The sequence below is a fragment of the Carica papaya genome, chromosome 8 (genome assembly GCF_054855325.1).
Source record: "Carica papaya isolate Zhongbai chromosome 8, ASM5485532v1, whole genome shotgun sequence".
Taxonomy (NCBI): domain Eukaryota; kingdom Viridiplantae; phylum Streptophyta; class Magnoliopsida; order Brassicales; family Caricaceae; genus Carica; species Carica papaya.
In genome coordinates, this window is record NC_142316.1 from 34,633,092 (window position 1) to 34,652,430 (window position 19,339).

General features: G+C 36.7%; 3 protein-coding genes and 1 long non-coding RNA gene across 21 annotated transcripts; 3 read left to right on the top strand and 1 right to left on the bottom strand.

Moving 5' to 3' along the window:
• The first annotated feature begins 40 nt into the window (after positions 1-40).
• Positions 41-1,668, top strand: LOC110811741 (uncharacterized). Its single transcript, XM_022038303.2, has one exon. It carries the CDS (start codon positions 372-374, stop codon positions 1,455-1,457), a length of 1,086 nt encoding a protein of 361 aa, XP_021893995.2. The 5' UTR covers positions 41-371; the 3' UTR covers positions 1,458-1,668.
• Positions 1,669-3,377: 1,709 nt separating this feature from the next.
• LOC110811673 (uncharacterized) lies at positions 3,378-11,863 on the top strand. 15 transcript variants are annotated; one of them, XM_088209242.1, is made up of 9 exons: positions 3,378-3,818; positions 3,929-4,610; positions 5,831-8,043; positions 8,775-8,893; positions 9,011-9,069; positions 9,133-9,248; positions 10,095-10,190; positions 10,311-10,379; positions 11,206-11,863. In XM_088209242.1, exons 1-3 carry the CDS (start codon positions 3,481-3,483, stop codon positions 6,869-6,871), a joined length of 2,061 nt encoding a protein of 686 aa, XP_088065368.1. In that variant the 5' UTR covers positions 3,378-3,480; the 3' UTR covers positions 6,872-8,043; positions 8,775-8,893; positions 9,011-9,069; positions 9,133-9,248; positions 10,095-10,190; positions 10,311-10,379; positions 11,206-11,863. The 15 variants fall into 15 exon arrangements, with proteins under 15 accessions (XP_088065368.1, XP_088065375.1, XP_088065370.1 ...); XM_088209249.1 differs by having other exon boundaries at positions 10,095-10,187; XM_088209244.1 differs by having other exon boundaries at positions 9,133-9,209.
• LOC110811672 (protein EMSY-LIKE 1) lies at positions 11,279-18,290 on the bottom strand. Of its 4 annotated transcripts, none has more exons than XM_088209256.1 (10): positions 17,892-18,290; positions 16,262-16,464; positions 16,056-16,165; positions 15,823-15,940; positions 15,431-15,616; positions 14,742-14,810; positions 12,511-12,756; positions 12,366-12,434; positions 12,202-12,262; positions 11,279-11,731 (listed from the first exon to the last, which is right to left on the bottom strand). In XM_088209256.1, the coding sequence occupies exons 1-10, from the start codon at positions 17,917-17,919 to the stop codon at positions 11,685-11,687; spliced, it is 1,137 nt and encodes a 378-aa protein (XP_088065382.1). In that variant the 5' UTR covers positions 17,920-18,290; the 3' UTR covers positions 11,279-11,684. The 4 variants fall into 4 exon arrangements, with proteins under 4 accessions (XP_088065382.1, XP_088065380.1, XP_088065383.1 ...); XM_088209254.1 differs by having other exon boundaries at positions 11,279-11,734; positions 12,199-12,262; XM_088209257.1 differs by having other exon boundaries at positions 11,279-11,734; positions 12,199-12,262; positions 17,922-18,289.
• LOC148252823 (uncharacterized) lies at positions 15,541-16,465 on the top strand. The gene is made up of 2 exons (XR_015813884.1): positions 15,541-15,676; positions 15,798-16,465. It is a non-coding gene; the product is annotated as an uncharacterized LOC148252823 (long non-coding RNA).
• Positions 18,291-19,339: the final 1,049 nt, after the last annotated feature.

Sequence of the window (19,339 nt, forward strand, 5' to 3'; positions counted from 1 at the left end):
AATATTTATTTTAATGGCTGGAGGGTCGCCCACCTGGCGCACAAAGTTAACCGGTTAATCTACACCCCAACCATAAATTCATACCCCTCGTTTTTTCTAGAATTACAATAAAACCAAGACACCCTTTTTGCCGTTTTCTGAAAAACCAAGGGCAATACTTGATTAGCAAAACAAAAACCTCTAAACAAGACACTGAAACTCTGAATTCCCCCAAATCCAGCTGAATTATTTTGGCGGAATCTCCGCTAAATTCATAATTTTCTCCCTCTCAAACCAAAAACATATGATCAGATGAAATTTATATAAATCAGCCCAATTTCTAGTTTAAATCTCAAGAGATTCAAGTCAGAAACGTTTCGTTGGTGAAGAAGATGAAAGCTTCTTTGAAGTTCCGTGAAGAGCAGAAGCCTCTGTTTAGAGCTAAAGTGCCGCTTAATATATTGGGGTTCCCCTTCCAATCTGGGATCGTCGCCGGAGAATCCAAGGAGCTCACTCTTAATCTCGCTACTTTCTTCGAGTCTGGACCCTCGATCAAAATCGCCTACCGGCCTAATGACACACGGAACCCTTTCTCCCTCGTTGTCAAAACCGGGACAGGATCTTTTGGATCGCCGTTTTCCAGCTCCATGCTCATGAGCGCCGAGTTCAACCTCCTTGGCAGGGCAAACCCTACCTTCATGCTCCATTTCAAGCCTCAGTTCGGTGATTTTTCGATTAAAAAGTCGCACTCCTCAGTCTTTGATAGGAAGGCGAGGTCCATGAAGGGTGCCGTCGCAGACGACGATTCGGCGATTGAGGTTGTGGAGTCGCCGGCCGTCAATGGCGGAGGAGGAATAGGGAGCTTCTCGGCTGCTAAGAAGATTATCGTCTTGCCATCAACGTCGGCCGGAGACATCGCAGGGTTATTCTCTGGCGTGGAGATGGCAGCGAGGACGGCGCTGCCGGTTAAGGAACGCGCGGTGGTGAATTTCCGGTGGGGAGTTAGGGTTCCGGCGGAGATGAAGAGCTACGATCCGACAGCCGGGTTCTCGTTTAGGAAAATCCCCTTCCTGGTTATGAACAAAATCGGGATCGAACACGTGGACGGTCCCGATTCTAATCGATCCAAAAGTAGAAATAATGCGGGTCCGGAATCGGGTTCGGGCAATGCTGGCGTGGCCGAGGCTTGCTTGATGATGAACCGTCAGCTGGCTGTTTTGCAAGCCGAGAATGGGTTGTTAAGGAAAGCCGTGGAGGAGCTCCATCAAGAAATCACCGACCGGAAGTCAGCATCGTTGACCGGTGATTCCAGTCCGCCGAGGTATCGGAAACCCGAGAGAAGCGGAAATAAATCCAAACCCGACGTGAAAAACAGTGAGAAGAGATTTAAAACGGTGTCGGATATGGATTCGAAGCCAGCAGAGGGAGACGTGAGTGAGGAGTTGATGAAGGCGCTGAAGGATGCTACCGGAGCTTGAATTTGTCGAAATGAATCTGTAACAGCTGGTTTAGTTGTCCTGTTCGGTTTGATTTAAAATGGAAATTCTCAGTTTTGTGAGTTCTAGTTTTGGTAGTAATTTAAATACAGTATCGTTTTCCTTAATCACTTCAATTAATCTCATTTCATACATGTGGGTAATGCATATTGTAAATTGCTTACATTAATAATAATAAGGCTTTGTTTGGTGACTTGTTCCTAGTAATTCATTTTTTCTTTGAAAAATAAAATTATGTCGTGAGTTCGTTCTGGGTAATGTTTGTTTGGTTTAAAAATATAATAATTTTTTTAAAAAATATAATATAATTTGATCATTATAATTTTATAAATATTAATGAATTAAAATTTTAATTTCAATAAATCGAAGATTATAAATATGTTATAAATGTACATGACACAATGTTTATTTTATTAAAAATATAATATATTTGTTGAAATATAATCTAATTTAATATATTAATAAATTAGATCTGATAAAAAAGGATATCATGATTTTATCTGAAATTACAAATTTTAAATTTAATATTAATCGATATACTCTCGTATAATAAGTGTTACAAGATATCGTATATTATAATCTATAATTACGAATTCGAATCTGTTAGTAAAAATAAAATAATATATTTAATACATACTATTTAAAAAAAAAAAACTCACCGAGTATTTCGTCCTATTACAATTATTCTTTTTAGTTACGATGCAAAAGCCATTATGGAAGAAAAGGGTAAAAAAAAAAAAGAGCATGCACTTTCCTACGGGGAATACTTATCCTTTTTCAATAGTGAAAAGGTAAAACAGTGTCTATTGTATTTTTAATTTTTTTTCACTAATTAAAATTTCTATAAGTAATTTACTTAAACTTAAACTTGATATAGTACAAAATATATTTTTTCCTTATTAATTATTAATCGATTACAAATTTAAATTCGTATCTTATCTTTAATTTATAATATTTTTTAATGTAAAAATATTCGTTATATCTATTTTAACAATAACTTAATCAATATTTATTAGTAACATAAAATAAAAATAAATATATTTATGTTAAAAATAGATATTCTAGTTACAAATCTAACTAAAATTATCAAAAAATATATTTTAAAAATATTTAAAATGTACTACGTATATATGAGATTTAGTTATATTAAAAAGATAATCTTATTAGAAAGTATATTAAATTTACTATTGAAAATTAAACAATTTTTTAAAGATTTAAGATTAGTAATTAAAATTCAATTATTTAATAATATATAAAAAAATCGGTAATTTTTCTTATATTTATTTATTGATAAATTGTTTTTGACATAAAATAATATACATATAAAAATAATTACTTAAATGTGTTTTATTTATGAGTTAGATATTATAAAATATTTGAAAATAATTACTTTAACTAGACTTATTTTTAAAATTTTTCTAAGTTAATTTTTGTTCTTATTATTTAATGTGAAAATTTTATTTTATTTTTTAATTTTTTATTTATATATAAAAATTATAATTACGTTACAGATACATTTAAAAAATATAATTGATGAATTTATTGAAGTTTTTATTTTTTTAAATTATTTATTTATTGAATTATTATTTATGAGAGTAAAGATTTAAAGTGAAATTTTAATATTTTATTTAAAATTATTTTTAAAAATAAGGATTAAATTTGGGATTTTTTTATAGAGAAAATTGGGAATTGTTATTTTATATATAACAGAATAATTCGTATAATGATAGGGTAAATTAGTAATTTAAAAACATAAATAGGAGTCCCCGTTGCACTCGAACAAAACCCTAGAGATCAGTGCCCCTAATATAAGCCGAGCCGGAAAAAGTAAAATCTGTGTGTGTGTGTGTATATATATATATATATATATATATTCACGTATATATCTTATTTATGTAAATGAAATTATAAATACAGAGGGAAGACGAGTCCTAGGAAACGAACGAATTGCAGAGAAAAATTTAGAGGAGAAAGATAATGAATGAACCGTGAGTAAACAATTTTCATGGCTAAGCCAGATAACGTTTCCGAGAAACAAACATGGGGAACATGGGAAGAGCTTCTGCTGGCTTGCGCCGTTCATCGGTACGGCGCCGACAGCTGGGACTCTGTAGCCATGGAAGTTCAGAAGCGGAGCTCAACGCTCTCTTCTCTAACCCCTCTTTCGTGTAAACAGAAATACATCGACCTAAGGAGCCGCTTCGCCAGAAACGACAACGCTCCGATCGGCGACGATGATAAAGCCACCACTGAGATTGGAAACGTTCCTTGGCTCGAGGAGTTGAGACAGCTCCGTGTCGCTGAACTCAGACGCGAAGTTGAACGTTATGATCTTTCCATCGTGTACATACATAATAAACATAATAAGTTTTTGTTGAAATATCATTTTAGGAAATCTGTTTTAGTTCATCACTTTTTCAGGAGTTTACAACATCTTCTGTTATATTGTATAGGTCTTTGCAATTGAAGGTCAAGAGTCTGGAAGAGGAGAGGGAACGTAGCTTGAGGGAGAAGGAGAAAGGAACAGAGAGATCGGATCTGGAAAAGGCCGTTGAGTTATCAAATGAAGAAAAGAAAGAAATAGATTGTCCACCGGAGACCGTCGCCGGCGAAGTCGTTTCCGGTGCCGAATCAGACCCGGAGAACCGGTCCATGAATGCATCCAACTCGACAGATCCGAAAGGCAAGAAGCGCGGAACCGGTCAGGAAGAGGCCGAAAAAGGACGGGAACCGGTCGATCCCGTAAAAGAACCGAGCCGGACGGCTGGAAACGGCGGGATACTCGGGGAGGATTCCTACAACGGTAGCTGTAACAGTATGGCGAAAGAATCGGCGGAAAACTTGGAAAGAGTTGATCCGGAGAGAGAAGCTGGTGAGTCAAATGAGTTCTTTGACTCGGTGGCCGAGTCGCTCAGTGGTGGGGAAGGAGGAGGAGGAGAGGGTAGTGACGTGCAGAGCTCGGCTAGCTTAGCGAGGAAGGAGAAGAAAGGCAAAGAACCGGTCGAACCGGACAGCGAGGATCAATCTCCCGCCATCAAGCGGGTATCTGTTGAATCTAAGCCGTTGGTTGATTTCCTCGAGATCCTCCGGTCGCACAAGTTTGGCTCCATCTTCGAGCGCCGGCTCGAAAGCCAGGTAAACAAAATGAAAATCTCCATTTTTTTTTTAAATTTTAATTTTATTTAAATATTTTTAACAAACACAAAAAAAAAAAGGAGTTTTTATTGGGTGCTACGTGGGTGAGTTGAAATATCACCGTCAGCGTTATAGATCCAATTCGGTGCTGACGTGGCTCCGAATTATTAGGTGGCGGTGACCTTTACGATAAACAGTTACCGTGTCATAATGGTTGATTTCTGTAGTCGGGACATTTGGGCTCTGAACGTTACGTGAATAAACCCATTAGTAGTATTTTTCATTAAGAATTAAAAAAAAAAAAAAGGAAATTCCAATTGTGGGTATTTTTAGGCTCCTCGCTGGTGCAGGGTATGGATCGTATGGTCGTCCGTAAATGATGGTGCATGTTGACTGCAAAGGTTCTTTAATCATGGCCATAGATGACAGATAGAATGGAAATTAGTGGGTCCCCCGCCCCCCTCCCCCCAAATTTTTTTTGTTATTTACATATCTACCCTCTTAGGCTTTTATTTTCCACTTGATTTTGTGGAATAGGAAAAAAAAAAATCATCCACCAGGGGGTGGTAGGTATGACCAGCAATTAAAAAAAAAAAAACTTGGAAATTTGTGGAGGTCATGTCTGATACACGTGGCCATTTCCTTCTTCAGTAAAAAGGGGGTCATGTGTTTAAGGTGGCATGGTGTACTCTGTACCCTGTACCTAAATTTTGATTCCTGAAATAATACGCAGTATCATCAAATTCAATTTGATTCTGCGTTTATTTAAGTCATAGTTTAATATAAAAATAATTCAACTCTTATTTATAGCGAAGTCAGGATATATTCTTGTATACAAAAAAATATTTATATGCAATCTACAATCAAGTAGCAACAACTCCAACCAAGCTAAAAATATATTATATATTATGTATTAGAGTTAGTTTTTACTTTTGTTCGGTATAAATATATTATATTGTAAGAGTATAATTTATCTCTAAATATTATCTTGGATTTTTTTTTATTTTCTGCATGTGTACTTGCTTTCTCTTTTACAATTTGTAAGTGGTCTCTTCAGGCTCTTATGCATCTTAACAACCAGCTGGTGTTATATGCGACGCTGCATATTTGTGTTTTGATGCTTGTTTTTGGAATATGGCAAAACATGAAAGTAATTTGTGCATGTTTATTCTCCATGAGGTAATTATGATCTATGGTTTTGGAAAATTTGCCTGCCGCAGGAAACACCCAAGTACAAAGATTTAATTCGCCAACACTTAGACCTCGAAACAATTCGAATCCGCGTCGAACAAGATTCATATTCAGGCTGCAACATCAAGTTCTTCCGCGATTTGCTGCTTCTCTTCAGCAATGCTATTCTGTTCTATGACAAGAGATGCTCAGAATTTAAAGCTGCTGTGGAGCTTAGAAAGCTTGTTTTAAAAGAAATCCCTCTCAAGATTCCCAAATCGACTTCATCCTCAAAAGAACAAATCTCCCCAGAAGCAAAACCTCTAAACCCAGATACAGAACCATCACATCCCCTAGTTCTGAAGCCAAGAATCTCAGTCCCCATTATCGCTTGTCGAAAACGAAGCTCAATCACCGCCAAGGCATCAACATCATCTTCAGGACCGGACAAGAAAAGATCTCAAACAGTCCCATTGTTGGATGAGAAGCTTGTCCTCGACTGGAAAACTGAAGAGCCTCGTGTGACAAGGAAAAGAACGAGAGAAAGATCTTCTGCCAACACCAAACAACCCAACAACAACGTCAAGAACAGCGTGAAAACAAAGAAGCAGGCAGATATAAACACCAACATTGTATCTTCAAGCAAAGGAGGGTCTTCCAACGAAAGCTCAGAGTCTAAAAAGGCGGAAAAAGACAAGAAGAACAATGTAACTTCCAACACAAAGAAGCAAAGTGCTGCAAATTTCTTGAACAGAATGAAACAGAGCGGTTCACCCCATAACGCCTCATTATTGAGTAGCTCTGCTGCAAGTTCTGATAAAGGTAAAGTAGGAGGTGAGCAGAAGAAAAACAACAACGGCAATGGCAATAGTAAAGGGGATTCGAGAAAAAATCAAACACCGCGCAACTCATCGATCGGGAAGAGCGTGAAGGAGAACGGAAGCTCGACAAAGAAAAGCATTGGAAGGCCGCCGAAGAGAGCAGCCGCGGCAGCCTCAACTCCTGCTGCAATGGCGGGTAAGCGAGGTAGGGAAGGTGGTGAAACAGAGGCAGGTTCTTCGGGACATTTAAAGAAACGGTCTAGGAGGTAATTGCCTGATGATTATATGATTATTTTGTATTGAAAAAATATGTGGCCTGTAGTTTTGTAATATTACCTCGGTTTAGATTGGGTTAGATTTTGCTTCTAATTTCAGGTCTCCTTCTCTTTCATTCTCTCCTGTGGAGCTGAGAATTGACTTGTGCCCATCACAACACAAGTTAAAATAGATAGATATTTCCTTTTGTCTTCCAAGTTTTAACCACTGCTTGTGGGAACCCAAACAAGCTTTTAAAATGGGAAACTACAATATATATATATATATACACACACACACATACATATACATATATACATAAAAATTTCTGTGAAGCCACTTGCATTGCTTGAGATAAAAGCTACTTATATTCTATATAAAGGAAACATATCCCTGGCTTACTTTGTAAATCTGAAAACTTAAATAATTAAAATATATAAATTATGACTACTCTACTTAAATAAATACGATTATGACGAAATTTAATATAATATATTAATAAATTAAATTTAAGTTACGTTGAATTAAAGACTAGGAACAAATTTTTAAATTTGTGAAGTTTAAGGGGAGCACAAAAATTTTAGTTCAATATGGAGAAGAAAGATAGAAACGTAATTTATTACGTCATTTTTAACATTTTATTTTATTTTTTTTTTAAAAAATATTGAGAGTTTGTTAAGCATTATAAGAACCTTTTTCTTTTTTTGTTCTTTTACAATAAAACAGTAGCGGTGGGACACCATTTCTCCAAAATACGTCATAATTCTCCTCCCTCGTAAAATATCCGTTTCTGTTTCTTTTTTCTCTTTTCACAGCCTCAATTCATCTCTCCACTATTTCAACGCCTCTCTCTCTCTCTCTCTCTCTGTCTCTCTCTCTCTAACCTTCTCCCTTATCATGACAACAACGGATTCCATTGAATCACGTACAAAATACAATCCGCCAATGGCGTCGCTTTCCAAGCAAGAGAGTTTCAGAATCAAATCCACCTCTCCAACAACCGCAACAAAAGCAAAATTTTGCTGCATTAATAGATGGTGTCAAGGTTATTCTGTCCGCCGATGACCTTCAGAGGTTATGGATAGATCCATGGAGGGTGCTTCTCGCTGGCTCTTTCCAAATTCAAGGTGTTTCTGCAGATAGGTCTCTCGAAAACTCGTCTGGTACACAGATTCTCTTGATAGCAGGTAAATACTTGTATATCTATATGTATGTGTTGATATCTTTTGATTGCTTGATTTTGCTATTTGATCATTCGTTTTTGTGCATGGCTTGATTCCTAGGTTTCTAATTTTGCTGCCCTTTTCTTAGGTGCTTTTGTTATTGATCCTTTTTATTATCAAAGATGTCTGATGGATTTTTCTTTTTAATTATTTGTATTGACTGGTTTTGATGCTTCTTAGATGTTGTTCTCTTTGCTCTTGGATCAATTTTGGTTTTGATGCTTCTTTAGGTATTGTTTCTGTTTGCTCGAGGTTTAATGAACTGAGGTTTTGATAGTTCTTTTTGTTTTTAATCTATTGATGTAAAAAACTATGTCGATAGTGTCCTGTAAGATTAAGAGGAATAAGTTGGCAATTTATTCATTGATAATTTCAGATCGGGCTTCTGAAACAAGCAGATCTGGAAGGTTTACCATACACATTTAGGAGATGCTATAGCAGATTGTTAATTATTTATTAGCAATTGATGAATTGTTAGCAAGCCTCTTGAGGATTGCTTTGGAGATAAGAATCATTTTAATGGGACTAGTTTATGGATTCATATATTGGTTGTCTGGGAGCATACTTGGGTTGTCATTCATCATCTAGTCGCAGAAACTACGTCCTTACCATGCTGGACTAATATCTCTCAGGCTGGATAATATGGTAGCTAAGCTTTTACGGAAGTACTTTTAACTAATGAGTCATATGTACAGAAAAACTCCAGCTCTTTGATATTGGTGCAGACTCCTTGTTAAGAGAGTTGAGACTGGCTGTTTTGGAGTTTGATATATAGAAAACTTTCATCTACCGATCCTTATTTGCTGCCTTTTGAGTGAGTATAAACATTTATCTCAAGGTTGCTGGGTTCAAGGATTGGTACTTTTAGAGCTTTAGCTCTTTGATATTGCTTCCTTGATTTAAGACTGGCCATTTCTGGCTTTTTTTTTAGCTGGCCCTTTGCTATGTGGATTAGTCGGGAGTTGACTTCCACAATTAGTTGCAAATAAGGTACCTACTGTGTATTTTTACCATTTTCATGGGGAAGCATTAGACCGAAATCTTTTTATCTAGTTTCGTAGAACATGTGGCACACTTGCTTCTTCAAGAAGGACCAGTACTGGCTTGGAATTCTTTTGCTTCAATTTCAGGTTTTCATCCTTGCAGGACGAATATCTAACTGCAAATTGGTAATAGATGTGTTTTTCTTCCTTCTATGTGAACTTGTTTTAGTTTTAGGACTTTAAGGCGAGATGCGTTTTTCTTCCTTTTATGTGCAGTTATTTTAGTTTTAGGACTTGTAAATCTCGCCTTACATCCTTCATTTGTTGATGTGAAGCACGAACTAACTCTTTATTTGTCTAGTTAGTGGATCTGTTTGTATTGAGTTGTAGTTTACCCATGTGTCTACGTAACATCACCTGTATTTTCAAAATGAATCTTACCCGTGTGTCCAGGCGCAGGCATACTGTATTAGTACATTCTTTCCAATAAATGCCTTAGCTGGAATTCACAAGTTTCCTGTTAAATTATACCCTCAAACAACTTACTTTAACTAATACAAGAGTTAATGAACATCTTAAGTTTAGAGAAAACAGTACATGCTTTAATGTAATCCTATCAGTTAAGCACTCATCTTCAGTTCTGAATGAGTCTATTAGATTTTTTTTTCTGAGATAATTTTGTATTTAATTGATTGTGAGGGTTAGATTGAAGGTTCTTGTTGATGAGTCCAGTTTGTCTACTAAGCCATGTGAGAATAAGACTTGAATGAGAATATAAGCAGAAAATAACTGGACATAGCTGAAGGCTGGTGGTGAATGTGTTTAAAGTTCTCTTATTGTAGGTGGAAGGAGACCAGCCTGGATAAAATCCTTATTAGATTGAAGGTTTTTGTTATATCAATGCATGAACTATAGTTTGTAGTAGTAATTAATTCAAAGGTTGGAGTTGCTGCTGAAATTTGCTAATATAGTTTGCTTCCTTTTGCATATCATTGTCCTGAATGACCTATTCTCTTTCTCTTTGATTTGCAGGAATTGTATCTCAAATAAAAATATAAAGAATGTAAATCCTAATCCTTGGAGAAGAAGGCGTCTAATCCATATGCATCCAAACCAAACATGGCCGTTGTACCACCCAAAACTGAAATCTTTACATTGCTAGACAATCTACCAAGAATAAGTTTTCACTGCACAGTGAATGTAATATAAAAACATGTTTACTGATGTTTCTCGTATGATCTCTATCAGGTGGAAAGGGTAATTGACACGAGTCATCCAGATTCCCGTGAGCTTGAGAATGCAAAGAAGATGCTTAAGGTAAGATTCTGAATGTATGCTTTTTTCTAAAAAAAGTAATAATTTCATTTCTGTTATTTACAACACCATTAAGGTAATCTATTATATCATATTATGTTGCGAGAACATGAACAGGCATCAGTTGATGCCATTGCAAGGCTTGCAGATGCATCTGATGGTGAAAGTGGTAATAAATACATATGGAAATAGTAAATTCCTTTTGCAGATTTTTTGTTGTACATACAAAATCTTTTCTCAGTCGAAGTAGAACAATGTAGAACCCATCTAAGTTGCAGCTAGCAATTCATTGTCATCTGCATATTCCATTCAATTGTCTCCATGAATATTAAATTTGAACTATGCGAGGCATTTATCCTGGGATGATGATATTTGTGGTTATACTATGGACGATCTGGAAATAATTTCAGGAAAGTAAAGTTCACTGCAAATCGACATGGTGACTGTCATATTGACAATGGTAAAGCCATTGCATAGGCTTATGTCTATGCACAAAATGAATTCATTATTTTCTATACATTGCTGCAAGCTTCTGTCATAATAACTAACAACTTGGAAGGTAATTAAATTCATCAAACAGTTTCTTTTCTTATTTTTGCCTAAAAGCAGATGGAGAACCGCCTTTTTCAGTTGCATTACCAATGGATCAGGATACATAATTTCTTTATCTGCACGTTTTAGGTTTTTGCTATATCAATGCATGAATTAATTTTTGTAGTAGTAATCAATTCAAAGGTTGGAGTTACTGCTGAAGTTTGCTAATATAGTTTGCTCCCCTTTGTATATCATTTGTCCCGAATGACCTAATTTCTTTCTCTTTGATTTGCAGGAATTGTTATTTCAAATAAAAATATAAAGATATGTAAGGGCTCATCCTTGGAGAAGAACGCCTCTAATCCATATGCATACAAACCAAACACAGCCATTGTACTGCCACAAAACTGAAATCTTTACATTGTTAGAGAATCTACCGAGAATAAGTTTTACATCAGTCCTAGATGACCTAGCTCCTGTTGTCTTACGGAAAAATCAAAAGAACATCTTTTCCATGTGCGTGAGCAAACTGTTACATCATAAATATGAGCATTCTCTGTCTGCAGAGGGAAAGAAGCCGACATCCAAGAATAATTCGAGAATGACATAGAAGAAAGGGAAAGCAAATGGCAACCGGAACAGCAGGACCAGCTGGCTGGATATCAGATGTGTAATAGGCCATTCCTAAGAAAATCATCAGCAGTTCCCTTGACCATCCCCAACTTTCTGATAAAACCAGATGACCTCCACCATGCCAAACTGGTTTCTCCATTGTCATTCCTGATCCATTGGTAATGCAACTGAAAAAGGTGGTTCTCCATCTGCTTTTACGCAAAAATAGGAAAAGAAACTGTACAAGATTAGCTTGATGAATTTAGTTACCTTAAATATTTGTTAGTGACAGAAACTTGTAGCAACATACAGAAAATAATGAAATTCATGTTGTTCATACACATACGCCTATGCAGTGGCTTTACCATTGTCAATATGCCAGACACCATGTCGGTGTGCTCTGAACTATACTTACCTAAAATTATTTCCAGATCTTCCATCGTATAACAATCACAGGTTTATAGTTCATAACTTGAAATGTCATCATATAAATGCCCCGCGCAGTTAAATCTTAATATTCACGGAGACAATTGAATGGAATATGCAACTTAAAATGAACTGCTCGCTGCAATTTAGATGGGTTCTACATTGTTCTACTTCGAGTGAGAAAAAAAATTTTGTATGTACAACAAAAAACCTGCAAAAGGAATTTATTATTTCCATATGTATTTATTACCACTTTCACCATCAGATGCATCTGCAAGTCTTGCAATGGCATCAACTAATGCCTGTTCATGTTCCTGCAACATGATACGATATAATGGATTACATTTATGGTGTTATAAACAACAGAAAAGAAATTATTACTTTTTTAAGAAGAAGAGCATACATTCAGGATCTTACCTTAAGCATCTTCTTTGCATTCTCAAGCTCACGGGGATCTGGATGACTCGCATCAAAAACCCTTTCCACCTGATAATTTATATGAGAAAACATCAGTAAACATGTTTTTGTACTACATTAACTGTGCTGAGTGCTCAACACACACCTCTTTCACCAGAGTCTCCGTGTTTAATAATTCAATATCATCCGACAATTTCCTTCCACCACCATTCTGTGTTGATTGGACGTCCTTTTTAAACTGACTCTTTGTGGAACCTCTCCCTCTCCCAGGACCTGGTACTGGAGTGCCCCGGCTAAAAGCTTTCTTGCTTCCATGGCCTGGCCCACCGTGCCCTCCTCGATAGGATATTGCAGGGTCTTCACCATCCCATCTAATATCCTCTGGAGAAATCTGCAATCAGTGAGATGTCAACATTGTCTGTCTCATGACTAGTTCACACCCCTTAAAAAGCAATTCATTCCCCGAAGTAAATTGGAAAGCAATAGTGTCAATCTCCTTAAGAACATCATAGCCATATTTGGACCCAAGTGACAACACTAACAATGGCAAATGGCTAGAGGAAATCAGCAGAGTATGTGAATAGGACAGGAGATCACAATGATTTTTATTGTTCTGGATGATCTTGTTGCTCAAAGATAATAAATGGGCTATCAAATTAACCTCTTGCCATTTCCCTTTAGGAGCATTTCAATCAAGAAGGAAAAAGGATTTCAATTTTTTCCCTACAAATTTTTGTTCTCTATCCAGATGTTTGGGGGCTCAAATAATTCCCTTCTATCATTTTGAAAATCTAGACATTATGGTTCTGTCTGTTTCAGACTAATATCATTTGTCAACATTATTTTTCACCCTTAGTTTTTATTTCAAAAACTATTATTTGTTTTTGTCCATGAATCTATATCGAGTTAGAAAATAAAAGTTCAAAGTAGTTCTTTTACAACTAAAGAAAGCCTGTACCTGAAAAGATCTAGAGAAGGCCTAATATTTAGTTTCGCCGTTTAAGAAGTTCCAACAGTGTTTTTCAAAAATTTTACTCTTTGAGAGATGTATTCTGATATAAGTGTGTACGTAGGCAATGGAAAATGAGCCTTTGTAATGTTCTAGGGTCAGAAATAAGTAAAATTAGTGAGAGGCAATCTTGAAGATTAAAAGAGCAAAAAACAGAGAGGAACAAACCAGAAGAGACAGGTGAATATATGTCAGCCAGCAGGGCTAAATGTGCATTGGACCCTAACATTACACTTCAATCTAAGATGCTAAGGCCTGCAATTGACTATAGAAATGATGGCGGCCAATCTTTGGACGAGATCAAGGTTCGGTAGTGGGCCTGTTGAAGGAAATCTAGTTGTGGTAAGCTCCAGAAAGGAGCCTGATTTGCTTGAGCTAGGTCCCAGTGAAAATACATGATTCTGTAACATGTTAAGTAAAAATTTGGCTGTCTGTCTTTTTTCTTGTTCTTTGAATGATGAGCCACTATTTTGTTATTTTTCACTTAATCTTCTGTAAAGATATTAAAATAAATAAATAAATGAAATGACACTAGAAACTTGATTCAGAACCTAAAGAAAAAGACAATTACTCCCTTGCTTTTCCATCCTCTTGGCTAGATGCAGGGTAGGCGCTATGCAGCATGGACACTACCTAAAGGCGGAACGTTTTTTTACTAAAAGTTTCAAACAACAACTTATTGTCCCAGAATGAGGATGCCTTTGGATTTCCTTGAGGTAGTTTTGGAAGAGCAAAGCTTTTCCCAGAACAGTTTTCTATTTTCCCTTGAGAGGTTCCATGAAAAAAAACTCCTAACCAAAGAGGGACAAAATTCATTGTTAATGGCTGCCCTTTTTTTGCTAGTTGAGAAAATAAATCCCCGACCATATCCTTCTTTGGTGTTCAAAGACTAGATGCTTATGGGATCCATATCTCCTGAGTAATGGCTAGATAGTGGCAGATGAGATTGAGGCATAGAATGGCTTCAGAGTTGGAAAGGGTAGGCAAATGCTGCTATCCTTCATTCAGGCTTTTCTTTGAGTTTTTTGGCAGTTGCTTTCTTTTTACTAGAGTTAGAAATCTTTGATCAAGAGCTTGAATATTTTGCTAAAAAAGCTCACCCTTCCACTAATTGAGAGGGCATAAGGAACCTCAGATTTTTGCCTTGCTGACTTGTAAACGATTTTGTGTGGGTGGCATTCCCAAAGTCCATGTTTAGAAAATTCTGCTTTTCCTCACAAAAATGAGAAAGACAACAGCATAGACTTTTAAAAATTAAGGATTATTATCACACATTTTCAAGAAATCCAGTGTTTCAAGATTTTAGAATCAATTATATACTTAACCCTATAAGTTAGCGCTGTAAGTAAAGAAACTAGGAGATATACCTCCTTGAGATCAACCCATTCCCAGGTCTCATTTGCAGTGCCTATATCATAAACCAGAGCATGTCGACCCTGAAAACAAACAAAATCTTCTGAGGATCACTGAATAAATCTTTTGGTAAATATTTAAAATGCTACAGTATTATAAAACAATTAATTGCAAAGTGCCACATATTTAGAAACACTAAGCTGGGCCTTGCAAAAATTTTCAGTGGACTAATTTAAAGGGGAAATTGGTGGGAAATTAACTAACAGCAGAGCTTCGTATCCAATAAAAGTTGCAAGAATATAAAAAGCTTGCTATTATGATCAAAATAAAGAAAGCTCAACTCATACCCTGGTACGAATTAACTGGATAGGAACTAAGAAAACACAATTAGCCACCATAAAAATAAGAAGAAAAGGCTACTAAAAGCATTTATGTCAAGCCAGGGCATATTTAGCAACAAAATCCGTTCACCATGAGATTTAAAAAAATCAGAACACATAATCAAAAAAGAGACACACAGGCAACTTTTAAACATTGAACACACATACATCATCAGCTCCGTGTTCAATAATGACAACCTCATAGAAGTTGCCACAAGCCAGAGGCATATTGGACCATGAATCTATTAGCATGGTTTTGAAAATATTCTAACCACTCATTCCAAAAATAGACATATGGGAGACTTTTAAAGCCTTAAGCGTACATCATCAGCATTGTATTCAGTAATGACGGCCTCATAGAAGTGGTTATCTTCAGGCCATCTTGTCCACACTTTTCTTCCAATTAGTCGATCAGCCCTTGTTCTTTCAGCAGGTTCATTTGCCAAAGTGGCACCTGATGACATCCGGTTAGTGAATTGTCTATTTCCAGCAGAACCTGCAGAGGCATACTGCATTGATTGGATTGCACAAACAAGTCAGATAATGCAGAGGGCCGATGAAAATAAAAAGTAAGGAAAATGACTTATTTACAATCTTTTTATATTCAAGAGCAAAAATTAAATTACTTGATCAGTAATTTTTTTCTTTCTTTATTTTTTTATTGTTCTTTTTTATTTTTTTCGCTTCCAGATGAAGGTCAAAGCAGAGAACATACTGATGATGTCTTTTGTTTCTTGCGGGATGCTGAAATGTTAGGACTGGGTAATATATCATGAACAGGTTGAGATGTGCTAAGTCGTGCAACTTGTTGTCCACCTCCCTGTCTCCAGTCCCTGACAGAAGTTTCCAAAAAGAACCAATCAAAAAAGAAAATTAAAAGGAAAAAAAAAGATTCCTTGCATGTCAATATAAATATTCCTAGATTTAATATTCGGTATGCATTCAGACCTTATCCTTCGAATGATATCATCTCCATGGACCTTGTTCAGCAGTTCTCTGTGTTCATCATCTGATACTCTCAGTTCTTTTCTGAGTTCTGTGATCAAGCTTTCCTTCTCCTGAAGAAGGGTCCACATACCAGAGTCATAAACAGATGAAAATGAAATGTGACATCTACAACCAAGAAGAAATAGGAATAAAGCACATGTGAGTACCCAAGTAATGGCATCAGACTGAGCTTTAAAAGCACGCAATACAGCACAGTAAGCTTCCTGTTCAAGTTGGTGAATTTGAGCCTCCATATCGACGTGCATCCTAGAATATGGGTTAGAACTTAGAACAGACCTTCCATTTCCTGCAACATGAACACCTCTTGGAACTCTATTTTGATGTGAGGGAGGGAGATCATCATCAGTACCTACATTTATTTATATAGAAATGTGCATGATTATCATAAAATCTTGCAGCCAATGACAGTAAATTTGATCTAGATTCTATTCTTTTTAAGGCTTTATATTGATCTCCTACCAGATTCATGCTCAAGCTAATTACTATCATTGCAATTAACTTTTTACTCTTTATATGACATGTAACTCAAATTCTGATGTCTGGAAAACACAAATAAACACAAGGTCGACATAAGACAGAGATTTGTCGATGTTAATTTGATCGGGCATGCGAATAACTATCCCCAAAAGGCTCTTGATTGTACTAATTAGCCAACAAGTCACCCCGAAAAGTAACACAAGAAAAGTTCAAGCTCAATTTCGTCTTGCTATCCAACAGATGAACTATTTTTGGCCTTCATAGAACAGGAAACACAACTGAGACCAAATTTAGTCCTAGAGTTTTCCTTTTTCTCCGAAATGCAAAACAAAAGTAAGTAATTGGTCCACGCAGGTCTCAGAAACCAATTTGGCATATTAATCACCACATGTTCAAAAATTTACGGCATTTCTTCCAGAACTCTATCCTATATTTCAATGGTTTGACAAATTCTCAATGCATATGAGCCACTTAGCTGAAATCCCAACTGACATAATAATTAGTAATCCACCTGAATAACTCTTCCAAGACATTATTCGGAAAGTGCACTCTTTCTGTTGCCAGTTTCTTTCTGTTTGGTCCACAAACAATAGTCAGCTATAAGGGTGGGAATGAACCTTGTGAGCATTAAGGACTTCACAGTTTGTACTCAATAAGTTCAACGAAAGTAAAATGTTGTTAGTTTTTCTTTTTGAAATAAAGGCACCAAACGGCTGCCGCCCATTTAAAGTATTTACAAGTCCATTAACAAATAAATGAATTCTGCAAAATCCTCCATAGCAACCAGAGAATGACCTTGTAACAAAAAAACGTTGTTAAAGTGTATCTTATTCAAATCTAGAAGCCTTTTAATCTATGAATAAATGGAAGATTCTCCATTTCTTCTGATATGGCTCTGTTGAAATGAAATTTAAATTTCTAGCCCTCTCATGCCCCTCATCGATTTCTCTGAAATTACCCTAATGCAAACACTAAGAGAGGAACCCCAAGTAAACATACAAACTATTCACTGAGGCATATTATCAACTCAACGACTCAAACTCCATCAAAGATGAGTATCAACAGAATGAAGAATCTAAACCCTAAACCCTGACCTACCCGCACCACCCCTCAAAACCCTCATTCACGAACTGCCCCAACATCGAACCGCGAAGAAAAATTCATGCGCTAATCGTTCCATCCCACTCTAAACTCTAAACGCCAGATTGTCATAGCAGTAATTGGCACAGAGATTCATTAATCGATAAACTGGCATGCATTGTTCACAAACGATAACGATGTCAATGAACACAAACATACCACTACTATCGGAAACTTGATAGGCCATACCAAGAAAAACCGAAACAATAAAAAACGATCTCTTGCTGTCACCGAGGCGAGAGAAAGATTAAAAAAACCCCGTTAAATAAGCTCCAATTCTCCGGCGAATTGGACAATAACCGAAAGGCGCGAGCAGGTCAATGTGTTGACAAGATGTTCAACAAGCATCGGAATTTCGACACGCAGGTTTTGGCCCAAACTTCTGTACAGAAATAAGAATTTACTGAGGAAAAGCTCGGATTTTTCAGAGAAAGCAAGAAAGAGGGAGATTTGATTTCAAGATGGGAGATTTATATGGGAAGAGAGATTTCGAGATCGGTTCAATGGTTGGCGAAAGAGGGCAAGGACGAACGTTGCATCTGGCTTCGGGACTTGAAAGTTATTTTAATCAACGTTTTCCGTTCGTTATTTTTAGTTGATTCTCAGTTCAGGCCCAGTAAGGGCCCAATATTATACAATTTTAAGCCCATTTAAGAGCCCAATATTTTACTAGTTTAGGCTCAGTTCTGACCCAATATTTTAGTGCTTTAAGCCCATTTGTAGCCCAAGATTTGTCTCCAGGCCCAGTTTGGCACCACCTTTTTATTCTATTCGGCCCAGCTCTGGCCCAATTGTAGTATATTAGGCCCACTTAGGGCACAGTAATTTACTATTTAAGTCCCAGCTCTGACCCAATTTTTAGTATTGAGGCCCGTTACAGTCCATTATTGTACTATTTTAGGCCCAGATCTGGCCCAATATTTTACTCTCTTGGGCCCAGATCTGGCACAATTGTAGTGAATTAGGCCCAATTAAAGCCCAATAATTTACTAATTTAGGCCCAGATCTGGCCCAATGTTTTTGCATTAAGGCCCGTCACAGCCCATTATTGTACTACTTTAGGCACAGCTCTGGGCAATATTTTAGTATTTAGGCCCAGTTATGGCCCATGATTTTACTTTTAGGCCCAGATCTGGCTCAATATTTAGTGCTTTAGGCCCCAAATTTTACTATTTAAGGGCTCGCTCTGGTCCAAGATTGTGCTTTTTAAGGCCCAGGTCTAGCCCAAAATTTTACAATTTTAGGCCCAGCTCTGGCCCAAAATTTTACAATTTTAGGCCCGGCTTGGCCTAATTTTAGTATTAGGCCCAGTTAGGGGCTAATATTTTACTATTTTAGGGCCAATTAAGGCCCAATATTTTACTATTCTGGCCCATATATGGTCCAATATTTTAAGGCCCGGTTAGGGCCCAATAGTGTACTATTTTAGGCCCAACTTGTTATTTAGGCCCATATATGGCAAATTAAGGGCCCAACTGTGGTCCAATATTTTGCTATTTTAGGCCCAGACCTGGCCCACTTTTTTTTTTTTTGACTTTACACCATTTAGGGCCCAATGTTTTACTATTTAGGCCCAGTTTAACTAAAGTTCCAAATATGTAAATGAA